The following is a 16,576-nucleotide window of genomic DNA, read 5'->3' as shown; positions in this document are numbered from 1 at the left end:
ATTTTGCAGATCTTTCAGAACATCAGCTGACTGGATTTGGGAGAAGGAGAAATGGGGAAGGCTTGGGCGAGTTGCTCTGTGGGGGGGGGGGGGGGGGGGGGGGGGGGGGTGCAGTGCTGTTGACCGGGGTAGGGGTAGCCAGGTGGAAAGCATGGCCAGCTGTAGAAAAATGCTTAACCTCTAGGGTATGTGGGACGCTAGCGTCCCATCTGGCCAACATCCAGTGAGGTTGCAGAGCGCCAAATTCATTTACAGAAATGCTTATTATAAAAATTCAGAAAACAAAACATATTTTACATAGGTTTAAAGATTAACTTCTTGTTAAACCAACCAGTGTCATATTTATGAAATGCTTTTCGGCAAAAGCATACCTAGCCCAGAACATAGCCCAGTTGAGAGATAAAATTAACCCCTTACCTTTGATGATCTTCATATGGTGTTAATCAGAAGACATTAATTTACTCAATAAATGTTCCTTTTGTTCGATGAAGTCTCTTTATATCCAAAAACCTCAGTTTTGTTAGCGCGTTTTCTTCAGTAATCCACAGGCTCAAACTCAGTCAAAACAATCAGACCCAAAAATCCTAATTGTATCCGTAAAGTTCATAGAAACATATCAAACGATGTTTATATTCAACCCTCAGGTTGTTTTTTAGCCTAAATTATCTATAATATTTCAACCGGACAATAACGTCGTCAATATAAAAGGTAAACAAGAATTGCACATGAAAAAAAACTCTGCGTCACGTTTGGGTCCACTCGTTCAGACTGGTCTTACTCCCTCATTTATAAGAATACAAGCCTGAAACGATTTCTAAAGACTGTTGACATTAGTGGAAGGCATAGGAACTGCAAATGGAGTCCTATGTCAATGGATACTGTAATGGCATTGAATAGAAAACTACAAAACCAACAACAACAAAAACTTCCTGAATGGATTTTTCTCAGGTTTTCGCCTGCTAAATCAGTTCTGTTATATTCAGACACTATTTTAACAGTTTTGGAAACTTTAGAGTGTTTTCTATCCAAATCTACCAGCTATATGCGCATATCATATCTTCTGGGCCCGAGTAGCAGGCCATTAAATTTGGGCATGCTTTTCATCCAAAATTCTGAATGCTGCCCCCTACTCTAGAGAGGTTAATGAAATTCTCAATTATAGTGGATTTATCGGCGGTGACAGTGTTTCCTATCTTCGGTGCAGTGGGCAGCTGGGAGCAGGTGTTCTTATTCTCCATGGACTTTACAGTGTTCCAGAACTTTGAGTTTGTGTTGCAAGAAGCAAATTTCTGCTTGAAAAAGCTAGCCTTGGCTTTTCTAACTGCCTGTGTATATTGGTTTCTAGCTTCCCTGAAAAGTTGCATATCACGGGGGCTGTTCGATGCGAATGCACAACGCCATAGGATGTTTGTTGGTTAAGGGCAGTCAGGTCTGGAGAGAACCAAGGGCTATATCTGTTCCTGGTTGTACATTTCTTGAATGGGGCATGCTTATTTAAGATGGTGAGGAAGACATTTAAAAAAAATAACCAGGCCTCCTCTCCTGACGGGATGAGATCAATATTCTTCCAGGATACCCCGGCCAGGTCGATTAGAAAGGCCTGCTCGCTGAAGTGTTTAAGGGAGCGTTTGACAGTGATGAGTGGAGGTCGTTTGACCGCTGACCCATTACGGCTGCAGGCAATGAAGCAGTGATCGCTGAGATCTTGGTTGAAGACAGCAGAGGTGTATTTAGAGGGCAAGTTGGTTAGGATGATATCTGAGGGTGCCCGTGTTTAAGGCTTTGGGGAGGTACCTGGTAGGTTCATTGATAATTTGTGTGAGATTGAGGGCATCAAGCTTAGATTGTAGGATGGCTGGGGTGTTAAGCATGTTCCAGTTTAGGTCGCCTAGCAGCACGAGCCCTGAAGACAGATGGGGGGGCAATCAGTTCACATATGGCGTCCAGAGCACAGCTGGGGACAGAGGGTGGTCTATAGCAGGCGGCAACGGTGAGAGACTTGTTTTTAGAGAGGTGGATTTTTAAAAGTAGAAGTTCAAATTGTTTGGGTACAGACCTGGATAGTAGTACAGAACTCTGCAGTAGATTGCAACACCACCCCCTTTGGCCGTTCTTTCTTGTCTGAAAATGTTGTAGTTAGGGATGAACATTTCTGAATTTTTGGTGGTCTCCCTAAGCCAGGATTCAGACACGGCTAGAACATCCGGGTTGGCAGTGTGTGTTAAAGCCGTGAATAAAACAAACTTAGGGAGGAGGCTTCTAATGTTGACATGAATGAAACCAAGGCTATTACGGTTACAGAAGTCATCAAAAGAGAGTGCCTGGGGAATAGTAGTGGAGCTAGGCACTGCAGGGCCTGGATTCACCTTTACATTGCCAGAGGAACAGAGGAGGAGTAGGATAAGGGTACAGCTAAAAGCTATGAGAATTGGTCAGTCTAGAACGGAGAGTAAAAGAAGGTTTCTGGGGGCGATAAAATAGCTTCAAGGTATAATGTACAGACAAAGGTATGGTAGGATGTGAATACAAGGGTCCAGTGAGTATTGAGGTTGGTTGGGGTCACGGCGATTCAGACAGCTAGTCGGGCCATCGGTAGCAAGCTAGCATAGGATGGAGGTCTGTTTTTAGCCACCTTGTGCGTTTCCGTCTGTAAATTAGTGGGGTTCCGTGTGGTAGAGGGGACCAATCCAATTGGCAAAATAGATATAGTGACCCAAGAAAGATTGTCCAGATAAGACCTATTCAGATAGCAGCCGATAAGACAGCTAACGATTAGCGGGTCGCAGATGGGCGCTCAGGTAACATTGGGACGAAGGGGCCAGTTGGATAACTCCATCGGGCAGATAACGTCGGTAGTCCAGTCGTGAAGGCCCGGTGGGACTCCGCATCGGCAGTAAAACGGGTCCGGATAGGTGATTGTAGCCCAGGAGTGGCTGATGGATCTCTTCAACTGGCTAGCTCCGGAATAATTGATATTTGCTCCGGGATCGATGTAAACCAACAGCTAGCTAGCTGCGAGATCCAGGTGTAAATGTCCAGAGCTTGCGGTTGAAATCGGGGGTTATGGAGAGAAAAATAGGTCCGGTATGTTCTGGTCGGAGTCGCGTTGTACAAAACTGGCGATAGATTTGAGCTAAAGGATAGCTGATGACCACAAACCGTGTTAAGCTGAATACTAACGTTAGCCAGTAAATTGGCTAGCTCCTGACTAGCTCCTGGATTTCAGATGAGGTAAATAATACTTTCTTTTTTAATTGGTGAGGTGGGTTTCAGGAGAGTGTTTTGAAGTTCAGTTTTTGGAAAAGAAAATATATAAAAAGATATGAAGAAAGGTGTAAATATAAATAAATAAATGGGACACGACGAGGACGTCTGACTGATATGCCAATAGAAGAAAGTTCTCGAAATAATGTCCCAACATCTAGTGGAATGTGGAGGCTGTTATAGCAACAAAGGGGGAACCATCGCCATATTAATGGCCATGATTTTGGAATGGGATGTTGGACAAACTTTTGGTCATGTAGTGTACTTGGTTAATAGACTGCTTATAGGCTGGCGGGAAGGGTCTCTGCCTGGCTGGCTGGCTTTAGGACCATGTGGACTGCTCAGAGCTGGCGGGAAGGGTCTTTGCCTGGCTGGCTGGCTTTAGGACCATGTGGACTGCTCAGAGCTGGTGGGAAGGGTCTTTGCCTGGCTGGCTTTGGGACTAGCACATCGATACAGCTGCAGTGAACATCAGGATTTCTCTCTTAAAACAGTGGAGAGGTAGAAGACCGCTCTCGTAGAAAGCATGGCTAGGTAACTGCTATTTGACCTGACATGAAACTAGAATCTTTAACTACTGGGTTAAAACCAATTTGTTCACCTAAATTGCAGGAATAGCACCATTTGGTGTTCAGAATCTGATAATATCAGCATGTAGGATGGGACATAAACCTACATTTCAATGACGCCTAGTTACTTTACCCTGCCTTCATGAACATATCTACCTCAATTACCTCATACCCCTGCACATTGATCTGGTACTCCCTGTACATAGCTATATAGCTCCACATTGATCTGGTACTCCCTGTATATAGCTCCACATTGATCTGGTACTGGTACTCCCTGTATATAGCTCCACATTGATCTGGCACTCCTTGTATATAGCTCCATTATTGTGCATTTTTTTCCTCGTTACTATTTTTTTTCCTTTTTTTTCCTCAGCATAGTTTGGAAGGGCTCATAAGCAAATATTTCATGGTAAATTCTACACCTATTGAAATTTGGCAAATGTGACAAATACAATTGGATGACTAATTTCTCTGAACAGAAAAATAAATTCACTGAGAATACATTACATAGGATGAAGAAACAATACTCGAGCCACAGCTCCATACTTACTACATGTCAGACACAGAGAACTGATACTACATACTCGTTGTTGGGGTGGGAATGGCAGGGGTGTGTCGCGATTCCTCGTCTAACTCATTGTTAAACAAAAAGCTGTCCAAATCGGATGTTAGGTACTATATTTACCGAATATTATATGATTCCTATAAATTAAAAACGTCCAATTTGGAAGCACTTAAACGGCTTACAGGAAAATTCCACACCAAAACTATATTTTGGTATTTATCATTAGTCAATTGTTGATGTAGTCCCAAAATGTTTTGCATGTCAGCAATAAAGATCTATACCTTTCAAAAATACAGAAATTCAGCTGGTATGATGCTGCAGATCTTGATGGCTGACATGCAAAACATTTCAGGACAAATGAAACAAATAACAAAATATAGATTTTTGGGTGGAATTTTCCATTACATTTCTCAGAGATCCGACTACATTTCAACAGAATAATGATGCAGGAATGCCAATCTCATTTGTTTCTAACAACAAATTATTTCAGAGAAATCTGAGATGGTGGGTGTGGAAATCCTCTTTCTTGTGCTTTTTGAAGTGGAACGACCCATTGGGTAAGAGTGGACCAGAGGAGCAGCGTTGAGCTCACAAAACCAAAAGAACATGTCATACAGTAGAACACCAGACAACATACAGCTTCTAATACAGCATTTCTACAAATAAAACATGTTTAGTAAGGATCCGTATTACCTGGACAGGACAACAACCATAGCATACAGGTCAATGGCACTGTCTGCCACTCTCTTTAGCACAAACTGCTCATCTGCAATGGAGAGGAGAAATAACATTACAATACAACCATATTGGCCATTAAACACTACCCAGCTAGCACATAACGTTCTGAGAACCATATGTTTCTTAGAGCTTGGTCAGAGCGTGTTGTCCTATGGTTATTTTACATACAACCTGCCCACAACGTTCTGGGTATGGTGCAGGATACCCGGCTAGCAGCATAACGTTTTCTACAGGTTTACTCATGGCTCTATTTAAAAAAAGGCATGTTCTCAGAGCATTCAGAGAATGTTAAAACATTCTTCTGTGGGAATTTAGTACTTCTGCATAACGTTCTGCGAGGGCATTTTGAAGTTAAACCTTACTAATGCTTGTGTACTGAAATATCCGTCTTTACGCCTAGGCATTGGGCTTGAGATTGTCAAAGAAAATAACTCTATAGATAAGAGAAGTGTGTGTGTGCATTAATAAGAGGCCTGTTCTAACCGTTCTGTGTGTGTAGAATGACCATGATATCTGGGCGCTCAGCCAAGAGCTGACAGAAACTAACTGGTTCCTCTTAGCTTAACCGAAGACAGAGCCGTGTTAAATTAAAAGTGTTAATTCTGCACACCAGTGATAAGAGCTATTGTTCGGTTTGGAGCCTGTTTCTGGGCGAAAGATTCATAGTTTGTGTGTGTGACCAGTACGACCATACATCATCTGGGCCGACAGTCAAAGGCACTTGCTTGCCCAGCTTGGGGGAACCGTTGAGCTACTGTTGGAGGTAGTATGTCTGGAGTGACTTCCTGTCATTCTGGCCATATTGTCCTCACTCAGTTGCGACAGACTGAGGCAACGTTTTCACCCAGTTGTCTCCACACACACACACTGCAAATGCTCGCATTGGGTAGCTTGACTAAATAAATGCTCCTGTACTCTTTGTACAGGGGGCTCTCACTCCATTTCACCTGCGTGGGTGGTGTGACCCGCCTCCTTATTATAATACCGTTTTTAATAAAAGTAACAGCATGATTGATTATTGATTTTAACTCTCCTCATTATTAGATAAAAAGGTAGAATTTCCACCACCGTTTTCTGCAGGTTTCCTCATGGTTCATTTTAAAAACTCAAACTTCTCAGAACAAAAACAAGAAAACATTAGTAACGCTCAAATAATGTTCTAAGAATGATTTAAAAACATATATTCCATTTTGAGCTTCAACCAAAACTTTCTCTATCCTCTCACTTGTTATGGGGTTCTGTTTGAATAGACAAATGTACAGCTTTGTATCAGTAAAATAAAAATATATTTTAAAAAAACTTGACATGCTACCTTCATTCTGGTTCTCAACCTCCCAGCAACCTAAAAATGTATGTTCCCAGAACAGTCGAAAATGTTCACTTCCGTTCTCAGAGCTTTTAAAAAACATTTTGTTTTACTAGTGTCAGGAAATGTATGGCTTCGTTCCCAGAACCAATGGGGAAACAAAAACCTAAGTTCCCACAACTTTCAAGGATCAAAATTTGCTAGTTGGGTATCCTTAAAAATCAGGTTCACACATTTAGTTCTTCTTCGGTAGGTTGACAGTGTATTATAAATACTCACGGAGGATGTTCTTGCCGTGTTTGAGCAGCATATCCTCAACAGTGACTCCAAAGTGCTCGATAGCTTTAACAGCCTGGAAGAAATACAGACGTCAATCAACTGGGAGTCTTAGACTTATGGTGACATTATGGCATGGATGGATATATACAGCCACGGAGGTCAATGCAAGCTTTGAATCTCTCTCACCAGATTTCCACTGTGAGACAACTCCGGATGGACTGATCCCTGTAGAGTGAGCCCAGTGCTCAGACCTGCCGTCCTGGATAACAAGAAAGAGACAGATGGTTAGGGAGGGTCCAAGGATTTTTTTTTTTTTAATTGGTCGACCAAGAGTTCTGTTCTTTCGAGCAGTCGATTGGTTGTCATTTTAAAACATGTATTTTTCCATATATTGACACATCCTATGTGTTTGAATCAAATCAACTATATTCACTGAGCTTGTCTGATGATTTAAGCACACGGTTTGATTAAATAATTAAGACACACAAATGACTAGAGGGAGTCCAACCAGAAATTGATTTGATTGTGCCGGGCCGGGCTCAGACTTGCTGTGCTGTGTTTAAAAATAAATAAAAAAAGACAGTGACTGACTAGCACCCGTTGTCCCTCTCCTCCCTGCTGTAGTGACCACCACAGAACATCAGTGTTAATCACGCTGTCCGTGTTGCGGGAGCTAAAACATAACTACAGCCATTTCTGACTGAAAAGTTGTGTTACCGAAAACCCTCATTTGTTTAGGAAAAACATTCCCTATTCCCTCAACCCTTGCTCTCTTTACGTGACACATGTATGTATCGCACGCAAGTAACCTAAGACCTAGTCGCACTGGGCTAGTAATACTGGAGAACGTTGGTCATGTAATTATTACCCCAGAATGTCCGTTATTCCAGAGGATGATCCGGATGGGATTAGTTTTTTTCTTTATTTTTCCCCCCAATGCATTGACAGTTATGAAGGAAGCCTGGAGGTTTTTAATTCTAGGCGTGAAGATAAAGTATTTCAACATGTCCAGGTGATAAGGTCACACTGAGAACTCCAGCTTTATCCCCCAAGTTTCTAATCCATCTCTCCTATCGTGTCACCATCATATTTGAATTGAGGAAGTGTGATCATAATCATTAGGATATTTTAGCGAGCTGCAGTACGTCCTAAATTCCCCCCAGCCTTCAGATGTGAGCTAAACAGTGCAAGTGCACTTGATACGCATTTTAAGGCTATGGATGACAAAGTCATCATTTCCAAGTGTTTAGGTTGTATGCTGCTTTGCCATCTATTAACAGCAAGGGTTGCATTAATTAGGCTCAGTATTTCTTACTGATGCATTTGGTAATATTCAACTGAAAAGCACAAACAAAAGCATTCACTGTAAAAAGTTGATCAACTCTATATGAATGGCCTACATGTAGCCTATGCGCAGCAATTTATCAAAATCAGGTGTTGCTTGCGGTTTTCACAAAAAAAAACGTCAAAACGCAGGCATTTCTCTGAAAACACAGGGATGTCGATTCACACGGGACTAGTATTATCAGAGGACCTTGGAGTTCGCCAAACAAATGGTGGTTATTCTGGTTGGAAATGTTACTCTCCATAGGCGAGACCCCCCAAAAAAATGACAGTCCAAAAGGTGTCGGTCCGTGCTTACCGAGGTGTAGCCTACAGCTTGTGTAACCGATGTGAAATGGCTAGCTAGTTAGTGGAGGTGCGCGCTAATAGCGTTTCGATCGGTGAATTCACGCGCTCTGAGACCTTGAAGTAGTAGTTCCCCTTGCTCAAACACTCAAACAGGATCTGTCTTATTGCTGTAGATAGATATATATATACACAGTGGGGCAAAAAAGTATTTAGTCGGCCACCAATTGTACAAGTTCTCCCACTTAAAAAGATGAGGCCTGTAATTTTCATCATAGGTATACTTAAACTATGACAGACAAAATGAGAAGAAAAACATTTCCAGAAAATCACATTGTAGGATTTTTTATTAATTTATTTGCAAATTATGGTGGAAAATAAGTATTTGGTCAATAACAAAAGTTTCACTCAATACTTTGTTATATACCCTTGGTTGGCAATGACAGAGGTCAAATGTTTTCTGCAAGTCTTCACAAGGTTTTCACACACTGTTGCTGGTATTTTGGCCCATTCCTCCATTCAGATCTCCTCTAGAGCAGTGATGTTTTGGGGCTGTTGCTGGGCAACACGGACTTTCAACTCCCTCCAAAGATTGTCTATGGGGTTGAGATCTGGAGACTGGCTAGGCCACTCCAGGACCTTGAAATGCTTCTTACGAAGCAACTCCTTCGTTACCCGGGCGGTGTGTTTGGGATCATTGTCATGCTGAAAGACCCAGCCACATTTCATCTTCAATGCCCTTGCTGATAGAAGGTTTCCACTCAAAATCTCACGATACATGGCCCCATTCATTCTTTCCTTTACACGGATCAGTCGTCCTGGTCCCTTTGCAGAAAAACAGCCCCAAAGCATGATGTTTCCACCCCCATGCTTCACAGTAGGTATGGTGTAGGATCTTTGGATGCAACTCAGCATTCTTTGTCCTCCAAACACGACAAGTTGAGTTTACCAAAAAGTTATATTTTGGTTTCATCTGACCATAAGACATTCTCCCAATCTTCTTCTGGATCATCCAAATGCTCTCTAGCAAACTTCAGATGGGCCTGGATATGTACTGGCTTAAGCAGGGGGACACGTCTGGCACTGCAGGATTTGAGTCCCTGGCGGCGTAGTGTGTTACTGATGGTAGGCTTTGTTACTTTGGTCCCAGCTCTCTGCAGGTCATTCACTAGGTCCCCCCGTGTGGTTCTGGGATTTTTGCTCACCGTTCTTGTGATAATTTTGACCCCACGGGGTGAGATCTTGCGTGGAGCCCCAGATCGAGGGAGATTATCAGTGGTCTTGTATGTCTTCCATTTCATAATAATTGCTCCCACAGTTGATTTCTTCAAACCAAGCTGCTTACCTATTGCAGATTCAGTCTTCCCAGCCTGGTGCAGGTCTACAATTTTGTTTCTGGTGTCCTTTGACAGCTCTTTGGTCTTGGCCATATTGGAGTTTGGAGTGTGACTGTTTGAGGTTGTGGACAGGTGTCTTTTATACTGATAACAAGTTCAAGCAGGTGCCATTAATACAGGTAACGAGTGGAGGACAGAGGAGCCTCTTAAAGAAGAAGTTACAGGTCTGTGAGAGACAGGAATCTTGCTTGTAGGTGACCAAATACTTATTTTCCACCATAATTTGCAAATAAATTCATTAAAAATCCTACAATGTGATTTTCTGGATTTTTTTCCTAATTTTGTCTGTCATAGTTGCAGTGTACCTATGATGAAAATTACAGGCCTCTCTCATCTTTTTAAGTGGGAGAACTTGCACAATTGGTGGCTGACTAAATACTTTTTTGCCCCACTGTATATAAACATGTATATGATTTATAAATCCAAATTAACAGTTAGACTGTTGATTATAGACCTAATTATGTTGGGGTCTCCTCTCTCCTCACTTTTCTTAGACAATAAGACAAGGGCTGTCTTGTCATCTCCTCATTCTGCTGCCCCCGCATATTGTTCTCAACACCAATATGCTGGTTACCTATTCACATAGCAACATGGTTTAGGAAAAGGCACCTAATTCAACAGCGCACTGATGCGTTTCAGAACCGCAGACAGCGACGACTATCCAACGTGGAAGAAAGCGCATTTGTTTTCAAATATCCTTTTTTATTAGTGTTACACCATCGTTCTTATGTAATATATCCATATACAATTTCAGCAGCACGTAATGGACTGAGCCATCCCCACGGCCTCCACAATGGATCAGTCCACTCAGCTCAAATCAGACGGGTGTCTTGTACAACATGAGATTTTTAGGTATTTTTTATTTTTTTGCTACTGCTCGACTAGAGATCTCGGTCGACCAAACTATCGACTAAATGGGGTCAGCCCTAGTGTGTTGACAAGTGGGCTTCTTAAACAGCGTGTTACACACTGACCTCTTGGCCCTCTTGGTGATCTCTCCAGCCAGCAGCCCAGCGTTGCCCAGAGGGTTCTTCAGAGCCTTCTGTAGAGACTTCAGGTGCTTCCCTGCATCCTGGAAACAACAGGAAGATCAATACCATTCACTCTCCATATCGCACACCGACATTGAAAACGCCATAGGAATAGAATTACTACAACAGGGACATATATTGGGTAGATTGAATATGGCCTCCGGCCCACCCATCATGAGACAGTGACTTGAATGGGGATTGCCGTTCTTGTAATTCTACTTAAAAAACAGTATGATCGTTCAGACAAAATAGCTGACATGTAGTGTACCTGGAATCCGTTGAGAGCCACAAACAGTCTGAGAATGTCGTTGGTTCCCTCAAAGATCCTGAAGATTCTAAGATCCCTCATCACCCTCTCCACACCAGAGCCCTGGATACAGACCATAGGAAACAGCCATAAGATGTCAGTCTTCAGGGCCTCCCGGGTGGCACAGTGGTTAAGGGCGCTGTACTGCAGCGCCAGCTGTGCCACCAGAGACTCTGGGTCCACGCCAAGGCTCTGCCGTAACCGGCCGCGACCGGGAGGTCCGTGGGGCGACGCACAATTGGCCTAGCGTCGTCTGGGTTAGGGAGGGTTTGGCCGGTAGGGAAATCCTTGACTCATCGCGCACCAGCGACTCCTGTGGCGGGCCGGGTGCAGTGCGCGCTAACCAAGGTTGCCAGGTGCACGGTGTTTCCTCCGACACATTGGTGCGGCTGGCTTCCGGGTTGGATGGCGCTGTGTTAAGAAGCAGTGCGGTTATATATCGGAGGACGCATGACTTTCAACCTTCGTCTCCCCCGAGCCCGTACGGGAGTTGTAGCGATGAGACAAGATAGTAGCTATAGTAGCTGGATACCACGAAATTGGGGAGAAAAATTGGTAAAGTTCAAAAAAATAAAAAATAAAATAAAAATCAGTCTTCAAAAAGGCACCACTCCTAGTCACTCACAGTAAGCACACACACCCAGCATAAACCAATAGCACCTCTCTGTAGTCATGTCTACACACCAACAATGTCCATTGTAGTGATCTAAATCTATTTCTATGCAAGACGCTGACATTAAACCAGGGATGAAAGTAAGCTGGTACGCCGTACCAGTCGAACATGAGTCAATCACAATAGTTAAAACTAAAGATGCCAAAAACTGTAGGCTATTATTTATCATTACCCCATGTCAGTCGCATGAAACATGAGCGAATGGACTTGAAAACATGTAGAATACGCTCCAAAATGCAGTGTGGTTCGATGAGAACAGTGAGTCTACAAAAGGCAGAGATGAGTGGCTGAGACCGAAACGCACGGACGGCAGATGACATCAATTCAGGTTACTTGTAAGGTAGGCCTAATAAATGACAAATCACTGAATTTCATTCATTAGATTTTTTGTGTGTTTTGTAACAGATGTCTTTTCCATTCATTAAAATGGCAGGTGTACAGTATGGTTGCAGGAATTATTTTAGAGTGGACGAAAGCACGCAGGTAGGCAAGCTTACAGGAGCCTACTGAATTGATTGTTTGACAGCTCAAAACAATGTTTTAATGTTGTATAGAGCTGGTCTTCTTAAACAATCCTTATTAAGAGCCGTAATTTTATTGTGAGGAACTGCAGTTTTAAATCATTTTTTTCTGTTTCGTCCTCTTATGCGAGAGATCCATCAAGTTTATGACACATTAAAAAAAAGGTCATGCAGGCTTTATCTGGATCGCAAACGATAACTCCTTTATTTGGTTAGACATTGAGACTTCTTTTTCTAAATACTCCTTACAGGAGCTTGTATTTTTCAGACGCTTCAAAACTGTAAAGGATCACTGCAATAACCCCATTCCACTTAACACTCAAAGCATGGAGGAGATCAGTTCAATGTTTTTTGGGAAGGTTCAAACTAACCTCTGCTCTTTTCCCAATTCTTAACAGTCCAGATTTTGGTTCAGGATTGCTGGATGCTGGTTTTAACTTTTGACTTAATAAGGGCACAGGCAGACTAAATTATTTATTTGCTGATTTTATTGTCATTTGGTTGAGAAATACAAACCCCCAAAGTAGGACTTCTTCCTCTTTCTACAAGTAAGACATTATATTTTGAAGAGCACCACCTTAATTGACAATCCTGGTGTGTCTCATTGAATGAATGCTTTTTTTCCCCACAAAGGAAAATGTCTTAAGTTTAATTTATGATGCTTTAAGGTCCTTTTCTACTGTCAACACACAGAGGGCGAAACAAGTGTGGGAGAAAGAATTGTCTGTTACTATTGATGAAGAGATGTGGGAGGACATTTGGAGATATATTGTTTTAGCATCTCTATGCAATCGTATTAGAGCAATCCAGTTCAGAATAATACACAAATTGCATATATCCCCAGATCACAGACATGCTTTTAGCCCCACTTCCTCTTCTCCTCAGTGTCTTAAATGTAACACTGATACAGGCACCCGAACACATTGTAAAACAGATCAGTTCTACAAAGTATGGGGGCCATATTTAAATGATCTAGAACCTGATTTATCAGCTATTACGCTGCAAGAATTTTCTTACAATGGTGGTGGTGGTCTATTGGTTTCAGAATTACACTGTACCTAACTTCTTTCTTTAAACTGAGCTTTTGTGTTTAATTTCTGACTGTATGTTCGTTTAAAATGTATGTATTGAGAGATACAATGACGGAAACAGGGTGAGAGTGGTGGGGAGGAGGATATAGATACATACATACATACACACATACACACATACACACACACACACACGTGTGTGTAAGTGTGCGCTGTTTTTTTTATCATCTCTTAATTTGGGTGGAAATTGTGAAATGACAATAAAAAAATTACTGTATAATAGTAACAAATCTTTTCTTCCAGGTCCAAAGAGATCCTATTGAATTAATAGGGATTCTATATGTCATTCTATTAGGCCCATAAAAAAAGGTTTTGTGCATTTGCATACCGGTAAGAAATTCTATCCATTTTCAGGTCTGTATAAAGCACTATATTTCTATGTACGACACACACAACCCCTCCCAACAATCCCAGCAGCCATCCAGTGACGCAGACTCACCTTCATGAAGCCCATTCCTCCCATGACCTGGATACACTCATCAGTCACTTCCCAGGCAGCCTCCTACACAAGAGAGAGAGACAAGGTTATTATAGTTTTAAATTTGTTTTTCATTTCTATTAGTTAAGATTATTTTGCTTTACAAAAAAACATTTCTATTTCATTTTTATATTATTTAGTTTCAGTTTGAGTGTTAAGGACAGAAAATAGCCAATGCGTGGGAGGCTAGGAGTTATTTATGTGTGGTATAGCTTGTGTGTTTTTGGGGATGTCACTTCCTGCCACTGTGGGGCAGTGGTGCATAAGGTGTTGGGGCAAGCCATAAATTAGGTTGGGTTTAAAGGTCGACTGAGTGAGATTACCTAGAATAGATGCACAAAGTAAACAGTAGTAGCAGGTCAATTTCCGCAACAACCGTGAAGCTAATCTTCTCTGCTGTTGCAGTCCTGTAGCGTGCGAGTTGTAGCAGCGTGAAGTAGAGGCATGGGTCTGACAGATCCGATATTCGACCCTGGACCCGAGCGGGTACGAGTCCTAAATTCGGACTTTTTGTCTCGGATCTGGGTCATCTGGTTGATATAATTGCCATGAGTATCAGGTATGTGCAAATCAAATGGATTTGCCGACTGGACCTGCCTGACTGAACCATGCTCAGTTAATTGAATGTATGCGAGTGGATGTGAACTGTGTTATCGGTGTCAGCCAATTGCAACACAATAAAATGTATAGCTTATGTCCAGCTGAAACTGGTTTCGGCTGCTCACGTCACATGTTCCTGCTGAGAGCGAGAGAGCGCGCGCAAGTGAAAGTATCCTTGGCTACTGTTGATAGCAAAGATGGAGGCCTTTTTCATTTAAGTAAAATACAAGTTAGAGGAGGATGATTATAGTGAAATGAAGTCTATAAAGGGGAATGTCCTTGGGGACAAGTTTTAGAGGACACAGGTAAGAAGAATGTTGGCCCGGCCAAATAGAATGTGTGCTACTCGCTAATCAGGTTTGATGCAAATTTTCAAACATATTTATTTTCGTATTTATTATCATTAGGCTATAATCATGACAATTATAGCTGTATTTAAGAATCAAAACCAGTTCTTTATATATGCAAAGTGTTTTGTTGAATTTTGTTGATACATTTATAATTGGCTAAATTAAGTTTGCACTGTCATTTTAATTGTGTGCTATATTTAGTTAGAGATGGGTTAAAAATAGGGTTGTTGGAAAATAAATGGCCTTAGCAATTGCTGACATTTGTTGAGTTCTTTTGAGCCATTTTCATTGGCCAAATTAAGTTAATGTTGTGTTTGCCACAATCTAATAGAATTACCGGTAGGCCTATTGGGTTACTCTCACTCAAACCATGGAAAGGGAAAAACATAAGGTGAGATGCAAAACTTAATGACGCAATATAATAACCTGCTCCTATTTTCCTTATAAACATTTAACTGACTTGTAGACTTGATATTAACCTAATAAAGTGAAGAAACCTTTGAAGGTTTCTTCCTCACTAACTCTCCGACAGTGAGGCGAGGAAGAATGTTTTAGGGCCAACAGAGTAACTCCATTAATCTAACAATATAATGTAGCAGACAGGTTGCTGGATCAAATCCCCGAGCTGACAAGGTAAACATTTGTCGTTCTTCCCCTGAGCAAGGCAATTAACCCACTGTTCCCCATTCAGTTGTACAGCTCACTAGATATCCCCCTTTCCCTATAAAGAAATGCATGTCGGTGTTGGGAACATGGCGCTGGTATATCTAGGCCTAAACTTCTCTTCCTTTAGATTGGAAATGTTCATATCATACAGTGGACAACTAGACCTATAGGCATACAATGCCCTGTTGCTTTCAGCACTCAAATCTCAGACAGGTGAATCATTGTTTTAGGAAAGTAAAAACCAATAAAACAATATGCTAATAATTGAGTGTGCTACATATCGATTTTGATTTGTTAAAGATAGTTAAGGACACGTAACTGTGGATCATTTGGCCAATATCGCTTGTTTATTGAGGTTTCTTTCCCTCTCCCTCTTTCTACTCTCGAATCTGAACGGGTCTCTCAGATCCGAACCGGCACGGGTCTGTTTGGATCCGTTTATCCACGGGCCTTTTTAGGTCCGACTGCCCTCAGGTCCATTCAGAACAGTTCTGTTAAAAAAATTTTATTTATGCATATCTGGCCGGGTGGGAAAGCCAAGGATCCAGAACGGATCTAACTTTTTGGACACCTCTAGTGTGGAGCGCACCCGTCTTGAATCGTGCACATCTCAATGGGCTTTTGTTAAGTCAAGCCTTTCAAAGTGAGTTGCATTCTGGGCAGGCAACTTGTCTGACCGTCAGAAAACACACTAATCTTATTTTAGTATTTACAGTCTATGCTGGATCAATCAATACATTTTCTGACGGATTCAAATATACATTGTGTTGAAGTTTCTTAACAAAGTGCATTCATTTTGCAATGTATCTTATGGAATATTTACACAATTGAAGTAATAGTTTGGAAATGCTTAAAAGAGGATAGGATAAAACCCAGACAGTGCTGTACTCACAGAGGCAAAGATTTTGCTGATGGCCGCTTCAATGTGGTAGTCTTTGGATCCACTGTCCATGTTCCCACTGATCATGTAGGCCATGGACTGAAAGAAAGGGGAGGGGAGAAGAGGACATGACAATCCCAACAGGATACCAAAATAAGCTCCCCGTCATCAAGGCAAAGGGAGGCTACTCTGAAGAATCTCAAATCTCAAATAGATTTTTGATTTGTTTCAC

The 16,576-nt window shown here is 41.8% G+C and overlaps 1 protein-coding gene across 1 annotated transcript in view; it reads right to left on the bottom strand.

Annotated features, from left to right (window-relative positions):
* The window catches only part of acadvl (acyl-CoA dehydrogenase very long chain), a 35,981-nt gene that overhangs the window by 7,448 nt on the left and 11,957 nt on the right, over positions 1 to 16,576 (bottom strand). The window contains exons 12-18 of the mRNA XM_020452192.2: positions 16,357 to 16,443; positions 13,810 to 13,872; positions 11,047 to 11,148; positions 10,722 to 10,819; positions 6,908 to 6,980; positions 6,722 to 6,794; positions 5,092 to 5,164 (exon numbers count right to left, since the gene is read on the bottom strand). Coding sequence (XP_020307781.1) covers positions 5,092 to 5,164; positions 6,722 to 6,794; positions 6,908 to 6,980; positions 10,722 to 10,819; positions 11,047 to 11,148; positions 13,810 to 13,872; positions 16,357 to 16,443 — 569 coding nt within the window. The remainder of the gene's footprint in view (positions 1 to 5,091; positions 5,165 to 6,721; positions 6,795 to 6,907; positions 6,981 to 10,721; positions 10,820 to 11,046; positions 11,149 to 13,809; positions 13,873 to 16,356; positions 16,444 to 16,576) is intronic.

The sequence above is a fragment of the Oncorhynchus kisutch genome, linkage group LG19 (genome assembly GCF_002021735.2).
Source record: "Oncorhynchus kisutch isolate 150728-3 linkage group LG19, Okis_V2, whole genome shotgun sequence".
Classification (NCBI taxonomy): domain Eukaryota; kingdom Metazoa; phylum Chordata; class Actinopteri; order Salmoniformes; family Salmonidae; genus Oncorhynchus; species Oncorhynchus kisutch.
This window is presented reverse-complemented; position numbering and strand designations above follow the sequence as displayed.